General features: G+C 35.3%; 1 protein-coding gene and 2 pseudogenes across 2 annotated transcripts; all 3 read left to right on the top strand.

Annotated features, from left to right (window-relative positions):
• Positions 1-1,048: 1,048 nt before the first annotated feature.
• Positions 1,049-2,840, top strand: LOC146949829 (uncharacterized). The gene is made up of 2 exons (XM_085748573.1): positions 1,049-1,895; positions 2,824-2,840. Exons 1-2 carry the CDS (start codon positions 1,049-1,051, stop codon positions 2,838-2,840), a joined length of 864 nt encoding a protein of 287 aa, XP_085604699.1.
• Positions 2,841-3,797: 957 nt separating this feature from the next.
• Positions 3,798-7,677, top strand: LOC146949828 (G-type lectin S-receptor-like serine/threonine-protein kinase SD2-5; annotated as a pseudogene). The gene is made up of 2 exons (XR_015027389.1): positions 3,798-5,388; positions 6,849-7,677. The product of XR_015027389.1 is annotated as a G-type lectin S-receptor-like serine/threonine-protein kinase SD2-5 (transcript).
• Positions 7,678-11,392: 3,715 nt separating this feature from the next.
• LOC146949827 (large ribosomal subunit protein eL27-like) lies at positions 11,393-11,821 on the top strand (annotated as a pseudogene).

The following is an 11,821-nucleotide window of genomic DNA, read 5'->3' as shown; positions in this document are numbered from 1 at the left end:
CAGTGGTGTCCCATCTGTTGTTTGCAGACGATTGTTTCTTGTTTTGTAGGGCCAATGTGGTGGAAGCACAACATTTACTCACTATTCTTAAAACTTATGAGGTAGCATCTGGACAAGAAATCAACTTATCAAAGTCTGAGGTGTTTTTTAGTCGCAATATGAGTGAGGCGGCGCAGAAGGATTTGTCACACATTATTGGTGTCCGACATGTAATGGGTACCGGAAAGTATTTGGGGTTACCTTCGATGATTGGTAGAGATAAGAGGTCTATTTTTTCTTTTATCAAAGATCGTATTTGGAAACGAATAAATGCATGGAGGGGACGAGCATTATCGAAGGCAGGAAAGGAAGTTATGATCAAATCTGTGTTACAATCTATTCCAGCATACATAATGAGTATTTATCTTTTGCCGAATTCAATTATAAATGATATTGAAAAGATGATCAATGCGTTTTGGTGGGGAGGAAGGAGTAACAACCGAGGGATTAAATGGATGGCATGGGAACGTGTGGCATGCCCCAAAGAATTTGGTGGAATGGGGTTTCGAAATTTCAAAGCTTTTAATCTCGCTATGGTAGCTAAGCAAGGATGGAGCTTTCTGTCTAAACCTGAATCGCTGGTTGCTAGAGTCTTTAAATCGAGGTACTTTCCACGTTCCTCATTTTTGGGTGCTACACTCGGACATAACCCGAGTTTTGCTTGGCGGAGTATTTGGAATTCGCGTCAGTTACTTTTATATGGATGTAGGTGGACAATTGGAAATGGGCAGCAAGTCAGCGTGATGAATGATCCATGGGTTCGAGGAGGTCATGGTAGCTGGATTCAATCCCCACAAAGTCAGGGTGTGCATAGTTTGCGTGTGTCTGATTTGATAGTTGGCGAGGAACAAGTTTGGGATATTGATAAGCTTGAATCTCTGTTTCCAGATGATATGGTGCAAGCTATTCTCGACACACCACTCTTTGCAGAAGTTCAGAATGATAAAATAGTGTGGATGATGGAAGTAACGGGAGGTATACTGTTAAGACTGGTTATAAACTTGCTATGATGGAGTTGTTACATACTGATCGATTCCATGTTGAAGGAGAGTGGCATAGAATTTGGAATGTGAATTCCCCTCACAAAGCACGTAATTTGTTATGGAGGATTTGCAGAGGGTGTGTTCCGACGCGTCTCCGACTACAATCACGGCATGTACAATGTGAGGTGATATGTCCCTGGTGTGATATGGATGTTGAGGATGATTGGCATGCTTTTGTGGGTTGTATGGTGGCGCGTGAGAGTTGGTATTGGGCAGGCCTTTCGACTGTGCTGCAACCGCGAGTTGGAACTATGAGCAGTTTGGCAGATTTTGTTTTTGATATATGTCGTTCCGAAAGCCGAGACATTGCTGGTCGGGTGGCTTCACTTCTTTGGCAAATTTGGGCTGCACGTAATGATGTCATTTGGAATGCCGCTCATCATACTTCAACAAGCATTGGGAGGATGGCACTAGATGCTTGGCAGCAATGGCAGGAGGTTCATAAACATCCCCCACAACCGGTTGTGCAACACGGGCAGAATAGAGTGCAAGGTAACAGCTCAGTTTGGGAGAAACCACGCGAGACATGGTTGAAGTGCAATGTGGATGCCGCGTTCCATGACCGTAACCATATTACATCTTTTGCGTGTTGTGTTAGAGACTCCCGCGGGCTATTTATTCGGGCTCAAACGAAATGGCAGCGGGCAAATATGACAGTTTTGGAGGGGGAGGCAGTTGCCTTACTCGAGGCTCTTCACTTTGCGGATGCGAACAGATGGGACAGGGTTGTCTTCGAGTCCGACTCATCTACTCTAGTGCAAGCTCTATCGTCTCCGTGCCAGGGTGATTCGGAATTCTATGCTATTGTTTCTAGTATTATTTATCAGTTATCTTTACATTCCAACTTCGAGGTGAAGTTTGTTAGGAGACAAGCGAACATGGTTGCTCATAGTTTAGCTAGGGCGGCCTGTTCTTGGGCTAGTCACCGTATTTTTGATTCTTATCCTTCTTGTATTGAACATTGGATGATTAATGATAGTTAACTTTGTTTCGGTCAAAAAAAAAAAAACTAGAAAACACAACTTGGGGATCTCTTCTCTCTTTCTCTGTTCTTTTTTCTTCCTTTGTTTTCTTGTTTTACGATTTCTCTTATTTTATGATTTTTTGTATTTGCTTCTCTGTCTTTTGTTTTTTTTTTTTGGTTTGATTTATGAATGTTTCATGAGATTTGATAGTTATATTTAATTTTATATTAAATATAAGTTTTTTTATACTATAGTATTATTTGTGTAATTTGTCCAAAAAAAAAAATCAAATATCAATGACCGCTCTTTGTCATACCGGTATACACGATCTTGCTTAGGGTTGGCCTCTACATAGAGTTATCCGGGATTGACTACTATTGTGTTAACACGTCAAACGGTCAAACATGTGGTGCTACCTGCTTCTAGTAAACCCATTACGATAAGTGTAGCATCATCAGCTACCAAAAAATATATATAGTTCTTATTTTTTTTCTTTCACTTTCTTATAGTTCTTCTTTTTACATAAAACTAAAGTGAAGACAAGAAAAAAGAAGAAACACCAATCTTGAAAAAAAGAACCAGATCGAGTGGAATTCAAATCAACGAACCGTCCAATCCCAACCAAAGTGAACAAAAGCCAACCCGCATAAGAAACATTAATTATCAACAGCCATAAGAAAGAAAAGATCCAAGATAAATTAAATGAGTGCGACAATTACAAACTCAATTGGCCATAAGTCATTAATGTGGGTGATGTGAACTGTCTTGTAATTTAGTCCACACATACAATTAGTTGATGCACATAAAACTACAACTTTGATTTTTAAATTTAAAGGTCTTGTTAGAACATTCTTTAAAGATTTTAAATAGAAAAATTATTTTTAAGAAAGACAAATACTATAATTACAGTGCATTCAATACATAAATTTTTATAAAAATTTGCTTCATCCGATCTTATATTTAAGAAAAAACAAAAACATCGTCTTAAAGAAAGTTGTCAAATTGCATTTAAGTCATCATATAAAAACACATCCTTTTCAATTTTATCCTTGAAAGTGTTTCCTAAGTGTTGAAAACATTGAAATAGTTATAGTAAATTTAATTTAAGGGTAAATTTGGAAATCTGGTATTAAATATACTACCTCCGTCCCTAATTATAAGACCCTTTTGAAAAAATAATTTGTCCCTTTTTATAAGACCCCTTTGATATTTCCAAGTACATTAATTATTTCTTTACCAACATACCCTTATTTATTTTGCATTTTTTTCTTCAATCAACAATAAATATTATATTGAAAACATAAATTAACTCTCTCTCTTAAGGATAAAATTGTAAAAACAATAGTAATTATATACAAATTTAATACTACAACCAACTTTCTTAATCTCCGCAATTTTGGCAAAAGGCTCCTATATTTAGGGACGGAGGTAGTAATAATTATAGTAGACTTTTGTTTATATTTAAGACTGTGAGAATATTTCATAGCATGGTAACATTTGCAATTTGATAAAACTATTTTATAATATGTATGTATAGTTAGTAAATTTTTCATTTTAGATTCTCTTGTTTATGTAGTTTTTTTTTTTTTTTTTTTTTGTGAACGTGTATGTAGTTATTTGCTTGCTATGTTATTTCACTTTCCAACTTGCGCTTCAGCTAGCGTTGTTATATTCTTTCTTTTCAACCAATTCCATTTTAAAACTTCCATAATTATCTTCCTTGTAAATTCTTCCATGTAGCAACTAAAACATGGGAACAAAACATTGGTTTTTATCCTATGTTGTTGTTGGTCTATCCATCTCCATCCTCCTGTTCATGTCCAAACTGTGTTTATGTGATATTCAATATATTGGCACAATCTCACCTGGGATGGAAGCTTCTCAAGTGAATTTTATTGACGAAGGCTCGAAATTCCTCCTCTCAAAGGATAGAAATTTTGCTTTTGGTTTTGTCACCGCCATTAATGACACCACCAAGTTTCTATTAGCAATCGTCCACATGACTAGCTCCGTCGTGATTTGGACTGCTAATAGAGCATTACCAGTTTCCAATTTTGATAATTTTGTGTTTGATAAAAAAGGAAATGCCTATTTACAGAGGGATGGAACTGTGATCTGGTCTACAAAGACAATTAGCAAAACAATGGAATTGCAAGACACTGGAAATTTGGTTTTGCTTGGAAACGACGACAATAATACGGTAATTTGGCAAAGTTTTAGTTATCCAACTGATACTTTAATGCCTTCACAGGATTTCAAAGAGGGAATGAAACTTATCAGTGAACCTAGTTCAAATAACTTGACCTATGTTCTTGAGATCAAATCTGGTGTTGTTATGCTTTCAGCTGGTTTCAAAACTCCACAGACTTATTGGACTATGCAGAATGATATCCGTAAAATCATTAACATGAATGGCGATGTTGTGGCTTTTGCAAATCTCAGTGACAATTCTTGGAGGTTCTATGATAACAAACAATAAGTCTTTGTTATGGCAATTCATTGTCTCTGATATATATGCAAGTTGGATTGCAGTTTTAGGCAAAGACGGTGTCATTACTTTCTCGAATCTCAACGGTACTGGATCAAACAGTGATAGAATACCAAGAGATCCTTGTGGTACACCAGAACCTTGTGATCCCTACGGAATATGCTCAAACAACCGTATGTGTAGCTGTCCTCTTGTTCTTCTTCCTAGTTGTAAACCGGGTTTTGCCTCTCCTTGCGATGATAAATCAAAAAGATCTGTTGAATTTCTGAAAGTTGACGATGGACTTGGTTACTTTGCGCTTGATTTTCTTCGTCCCTATTCAAATACTGATTTATCCAATTGTCAAACATCATGTCTTGGAAATTGCTCTTGTCTTGCAATGTTCTTTCATAGAAGTTCAGGGAACTGTTTCTTGTTGGACAGTGTTGGAAGTTTTCAGAAATCTGATGATGATAATGGTTATGGTTATGTTTCTTACATTAAGGTTGCTCGTGATGGAGGTCAAAGAAGCAATAAGCACATCATAGTTGTTGTGATCGTTGTCATAACAACTTTTCTTGTTCTGCTCTTTATGGGGGTTCTATACTACAAGAAAAAGAAAAAGTTACCTCGAGAGAATTCAGAAGAAGAAAATTTCTAGGAGAGTTTAACAGGCATGCCAATCCGTTTCCGCTATAAAGATCTTGAAGTTGCAACTAATAACTTCTCTGTGAAGCTTGGTCAAGGAGGTTTTGGATCAGTTTATAAAGGACTTCTACCTGATGGGACTGAATTAGCTGTGAAGAAGCTAGAAGGTATTGGTCAAGGGAAGAAAGAGTTCAGAGCTGAAGTTAGCATCATCGGAAGCATTCATCACCTTGAAGGTGAGAAAAACACAAGAAGGGGGGTTGAATTGTGTTTTGAAAAATTCTTCGTTTCTCCTAAAAACTGAACACACTGATCAGAAGCTAAGTGAGACAGCTTCTGAAGTGATAATCAGAATCTAAATGCAGCGGAATAAAACAGAGAGAGAGAGAAGAAGAACGACACAAAGCAATTATACTGGTTCCTTCCACAATCCGGAAGTAGTCCAGTCCCCCTTGCACTTCCAAGGAGATTTCACTATGGGTAATATCTGATTACAAATGCTCAAGCACACAAGCAAGAGACTTCCTTTGCTCAAGCACACAAGCTAGAGACTTCCTTTGCTCAAGAACACAATCAAGAGACTTCCTGCTCAAGCACAACTGCAAGAGACTTCCTAACTAAACAAAATTACACAGAAAATTGTTTAAGGTTGAACACTTGATATACAATCAGAGGTGCTCACAATACAAATCAGATACAGACTCAATGGACTTAAGAATTTCTAAGATATGACTTTGAGACACAGAAATTCTAAGTGAATGCAGAACAATTTCAGCAGAGGTTTGGTACTTGTGAAAATCTTGTGAGTCTTTCATTCAGCGTTCTTGCATTACCAAATCTCTAGGTCTTCACTCCTTTATATAGAGGTGTGAAAGAGACGTTGTGAAATTGCCAGCACACCAAAGAGTCGTTGTTGAAGCTTGATCTTTCACCAATGATCTTTTGCCTGATTTGGTTGTTGTCCTATGAAGAACCAATTTGAAATCCATTCCTTATCCAAAGGAACATATATGCAGGCGAGACCGTATTCTGGAGCTGTTTTCTTGTCTTGTAGCGTGGACACAAAACAGAGTAGTGGAGAACGTGGTTGTACAATTCGTACAAAGTACAATGTCAACGCTTTCGTCCAAATTGCAAGCACAAGCCTTCAAACACCTTTGAAATGACCGTTGCAAAACTCCACTAATCCTTTGTTTGTGTTTTCGAATCCAATAGACAGCTTTTGCATTGATAATTCTTCAATTCTTGAATCTTTTGCAAATCCAGTTGAGATTCAGCTTCTGGTGAAATAGCTTCTGATGAGGCAGCTTCTGATGATATGACTTCTGCAGCTTCTGATGATGCAGCTTCTGATGATATGACTTCTGGACTTCTTGTCTTCAGGAGCACTATTCTTACTTCAGAAGCGACTTAACTTCAGGAGCACTATCCTTACTTCAGAAGCGACTTAACTTCAGGAGAGCTTTTTCTCTTCAGTAACAAGTTGCCTTCAGGAGCGTCCAAGCTTCAAATTTTTGTTGTTTCCTTTGCTCTTTATTTGCTCATTCAGAACCAATGATGATGTAACTTTATAATTATGGTCCTGTACACTTGAACAAATATTAGCTAGTCCAATTTAGAATTTTTAATACCTTGTTATCATCAAAACTCTTTAAGGTTCATTGTTAAACACATTTTGTTCCAACACACCTTAATTTGGTAAGGCTAAAAGGATTTTGTGCAGATGGAACTCATAGGCTTCTAGTTTACGAGTACATGGCTAATAACTCATTGGATAAATGGATATTCAAGAAGAAAAAAAGTGAATTTCTTCTGGATTGGGATACAAGGTATAGTATAGCATTAGGAACAGCAAAAGGACTTGCTTATCTGCATCAAGAGTGTGACTCAAAAATTGTTCACTGTGATATCAAGCCTGAAAATGTACTTCTAGATGATCATTTCATTGCCAAAGTTTCAGATTTTGGTTTAGCCAAGCTTATGAATAGAGAAGAAAGCCATGTTTTTACAACATTAAGAGGAACTCGTGGCTACCTTGCACCTGAGTGGATAACAAACTCTGCTATATCAGAGAAAAGCGATGTATACAGCTATGGGATGGTGTTGCTAGAGATAATTGGGGGAAGGAAGAATTATGATCCTACTGAGACGTCAGAGAAATTCAATTTCCCTCGTTTTGCTTTTAAGATGATGGAAGAAGGTAAAATGAGAGATATCATTGATTCAGAGTTGAAAATGGATGATGAGAATGATGATAGGGTTCATTGTGCTATAAGTGTTGCATTGTGGTGTATACAGGAAGACATGTCTATGAGACCTTCCATGACAAAAGTTGTTCAAATGTTAGAGGGTCTTTGTACTGTTCCTAAACCACCAAAATCCTCCAATGACGGAAACAACTCCACTTCTTCTGATGCTTATCTATCAGCAGTTAGTCTTTCAGGCCCAAGATAGCAACAATAGCTCTGTGCATTTTTCTTTCTTTTTGAATTAAATCACTTTTTTGGTCTTTATATTTATGGATTCAGGATTTTAGTCCGCGCTTTTAAATCTAAAAATATAGTAACTTAGTTTTTAAATATCAGAAATTTTCCCCACCCCTAAATTTGTGGTATATTTTTTGTGTTGTGTCAAGTTTAATAATGAGTTGGCTAGTCATTGGTGATGCGGAAATGCATATGTTGATTAAATGCAAATATTTTAATTTTATAATACACGTCTTTTCTTTTAACGGCAAATGTTGGTATTTTTGTATGCCAAGGGTGTGAATCGAACCCAATAATCCTTCTTTTTTTTTAATGCAGGACAGAGACAAAATCATGATTGTAACTATTCTAGTAAACATAAATGGTAATGTCTTGGAGAAAACTAGAATATGTAGTCTAAAGTTACTAGACTAGGAACTTATGAATCAATGTGAAGTGGAAAAGTCGCTTGTACAAAAAAAACACTTTTTAAGTCAGTTACAAATGGAGAACTTTCAGCAAATTGCAAACCCTTAAAACCATCAATATGACGAAGTCAAGCAACAATGCAACCTTAATTGCCATCTAAAAGCCTTACCTGGTTCAAACAACACTGACAGTCCAAAATCTACAGCTTTCAATGCAGCCGTTTCCTTCTTAATTGGAAACAAAAAATTCTCAGGCTTGAGATCCCTATGCATCACACCATGTTTGTGGCACATCTGAAATAAACAACAAAATAAACAATCATGACCATGTTCCCACTTGACCACAGCATAAAAAAATAGAACAAGCCGATCGAAGAACATCAATTCAAATGAAAATCAAAGAATCCCATTTTAAATTAACATACTGTTGGTATACATAATTCATAATTGGTTAGGTTTTTCTTGTGTTACAAGTAATTAACTTGCAACACAAGTTAGGTAGAAGTTTGTTAAGATTTGAGAAGTTTTAGCTAGATTTTTAGTCACTGTGATTGCATATATATAGTAGTATCACAGTCAGGGGCGAATCCTTTTATAACCAAGGGGTAGCTACCCCAAATTTTTTATTTATATTGAATAACTAGGTGTATTAATGTTGTTAGCAACCCCAATAATATATTTTTAGTTACCTCAAACAATTTCATTTGCAAAAACTTAGCATAAATTAAAATGTTAAAAAAAATAATTACTTGATTACTGATTAATAGACTTATTTGTCTTATTTTGACATTTCGGTCTCTACAAGAACCATGGTGAAAACATTTTTTGCAACAAAAGTTATCAATAGTCAAATAAAATGAACGTTGGTTTAACACAGATAGCTTATTTGTTGATGTTGAAAATAAATTGTTAGTCTATTTAGCAAACTTCAATTGATAATGTATTTGTCTCCTTGAAGCCTAATTTTATAGACATTAAACATATTTAATCCTAATTTAAGATATTAAATTTTAAAAAAGATAATTTTTCTTTGGCTAAAAAAAATTCTTTGTATTTGGCCCCCTCGTAAAAATTACTCTAACTTCGCCGTTGATCACAGTGCAATTGATAGTTGTAATCTCTATGATTAAATAAACAGTTCTTTTGTTCCATAATATACAATTTTTTTCCCCCACTTTTCACTTTCTCAAAATCACCTTCTTATTCATCAAATATCCCAACACTTAGCCCCTAAAGTCCTAATCAAAATCTTCATATATCAACTTAAATAATACAATAATCCAAATTGAATATGCACTCAAACAAAAGACTTCAAAACTCCTGCTAAAAAGGTAATTCTGCACAAGTGAGTCACACAAAAGTCTACATGATTCTACTTCTAGAAACACCTTCAAGGATCTATAAATAGATAAGCATAGGTGCAATTGTATTCAAGCCTTTGAGATGTAATGTTAATAACATTTAGGGCTTCACTATATTATATTTCTACTCCTACAATAAGTTAATTACTATTGTAATACCTATTGTCTCATACTAAAATTCCATGACTTCCATGCTAAACTTTACTGTTTGTATACTCAATGATCAAGATCTCAACATTATTTTCTCAAAATATTTTCAATGGAGAGGATCTTGATCCTTTCTTTATCCCCGACTATCTCTAAGAAAACCACATGTGTTTGAAAATGTACTGTTAGAAGAAATAAAAAAAAGTTTTTGTCTAGAGAAGTATATTTATGAATGGCATAAAAAAACAATTTTTTTCAAACATATACTGCCATGATGAGTTCCACACTTACTGTAGCAGTATAGCTACTGCCAGATTCATTACTAATAAATAACCCCTAAATGCAATTTTTACTATGTACAAATTTAAGAATGTTTTACCTTGACCCTTATACTTTAATATGAAGTTAGTTTTTATGCTAAGTACAAAATTTTAACACTTGGAAGCAATGGAAGCCATTCGTTCACTCTTTTTATCGTTTCATTTGAACACTACAAGTCAGTCTTTTATATTTCTTCCATCATTCAATCTTTTTATCACTCTATTTGAATCGTTTTTCGTCATAAACTTTCATGTATTATACATTTCCTTAGTCTAATTTTTTTTTTTAATCTAAACTAGCATATTCAAATTGGCATCGGAGATAATCAAATCTAAGACGTTGAGGAAGAGCACACTATAATGTCTCAAGCTAACACCATCAAACCAACCAAAGTGGGTTTTAGTCTAAAAATTGATTTTAGTTAAAAGTAAAATAAATTAAGAGCCCGTTTGTTATAGCTTTTTTAAGAAAAAAATCACTTTTTTTAAACAAATAATCACTTTTAAGAGTTTTGCATCCGTTTGTTACAGATTTTTAAAAAAATCAGAATCTAAAAATAATCTAAAAACAGCTTCAAATGAGAAGCTGTTAGGAGCAGCTTAAAATAAAATAGATTTTTTTTAGAGGAGAGAGAAAATATAATTTAAAAGATTGAACTAATTTTGTAACAAAAAATCCCTTTTATATAGTTGTATCCAAACAAACTAGATTATTTGTTTAAAAAAAGTGATTTTTATTATAGTAAACAAACACAAAATAGATTCTGATTTTTCATATAATCTCTAAAATATAATCTCTAAATTATTTTATATCAAAATCACTTTTATTTTAATCTGTAACAAACGGGCCCTAAAGTGTTTTCTGTTTAAATGCATTCACCTAAGTGTCTTTTGTTTAAAATTAAAAATAAAAGGAAGAGAAAAAAAATCGATTATAATCTGTCTTATACAACTTAATTGGTAGTTGCAAGGACAATAATAAGCACAGTGGCGGATCTTGTCTAAAATATTGGGGGGAGAGCGACGAATATTAACAAAAATATTATAATTGAAATTCATACAAGTCATATACAATTTCATCTAAAAAATATAAGCAACAAGTCCAACATAAAATTAAGGCTTAATTGCACTTTTTGCCCCCTATCTTTCCAAAACCGGCGGTTACTGCCCCTTAACTAATTTAAATACAAAACAGCCCCCTAAGTTTGGATTCTATGGCAGTTTTGGCCCCCTGGTGCTTTTTTGACTTGGTCAGTGATGACGTGGCACCCAAACCCCTTATGTTTGGTGTCACGTGGATATTATTATTATTATTATTATTATTTTAATTCTTGCAAGCATTTTTAAATTGGAAGAAATTAAAAAAAATGGAAGAAATTAAAAAAAAATGCTCAGCCTTCCTTTGCTTCTGCGAAACTGGGAGAGAGAGAGAGAGAGAGAGAGAGAGAGAGAGAGAGAGAGAGAGAGAGAGAGAGAGAGAGGAGAGTGAAACCATCAACGCCGAACCAAAAATGGTCAAGTTTCTGAAGCCAAACAAGGCCGTCATCGTCCTTCAAGGACGCTACGCCGGGAAGAAAGCCGTCATCGTGAAGAATTTCGACGACGGAACCCGTGACCGTGCATACGGCCATTGTCTTGTTGCAGGGATCAAGAAGTATCCAGCTAAGGTTATCAAGAAGGATTAAGCGAAGAAAACCGCGAAGAAATCGCGTGTGAAGGGGTTCGTGAAGCTTGTTAACTACCAGCATCTGATGCCGCCGCGTTACACACTTGATGTTGATTTGAAGGAGGTTGTTACTACTGATGTTCTTCAGAGTAAGGATAAGAAGGTGACTGCTTTGAAGGAGGCGAAGAAGAGGTTCGAGGAGAGGTTTAAGACTAGGAAGAATAGGTGGTTCTTTACCAAGCTCAGGTTTTGAGCTGTTTTGTTGGAAACTG

The sequence above is a fragment of the Medicago sativa genome, chromosome 2 (assembly GCF_051527215.1).
Source record: "Medicago sativa cultivar Bolivia chromosome 2, Bolivia_mono, whole genome shotgun sequence".
Taxonomy (NCBI): domain Eukaryota; kingdom Viridiplantae; phylum Streptophyta; class Magnoliopsida; order Fabales; family Fabaceae; genus Medicago; species Medicago sativa.
This window is presented reverse-complemented; position numbering and strand designations above follow the sequence as displayed.

Coding starts and splice junctions, on each gene's coding strand:
- LOC146949829 (XM_085748573.1), top strand. CDS start 1,049: ATGGAGTTGTTACATACTGATCGATTCCATGTTGAAGGAGAGTGGCAT.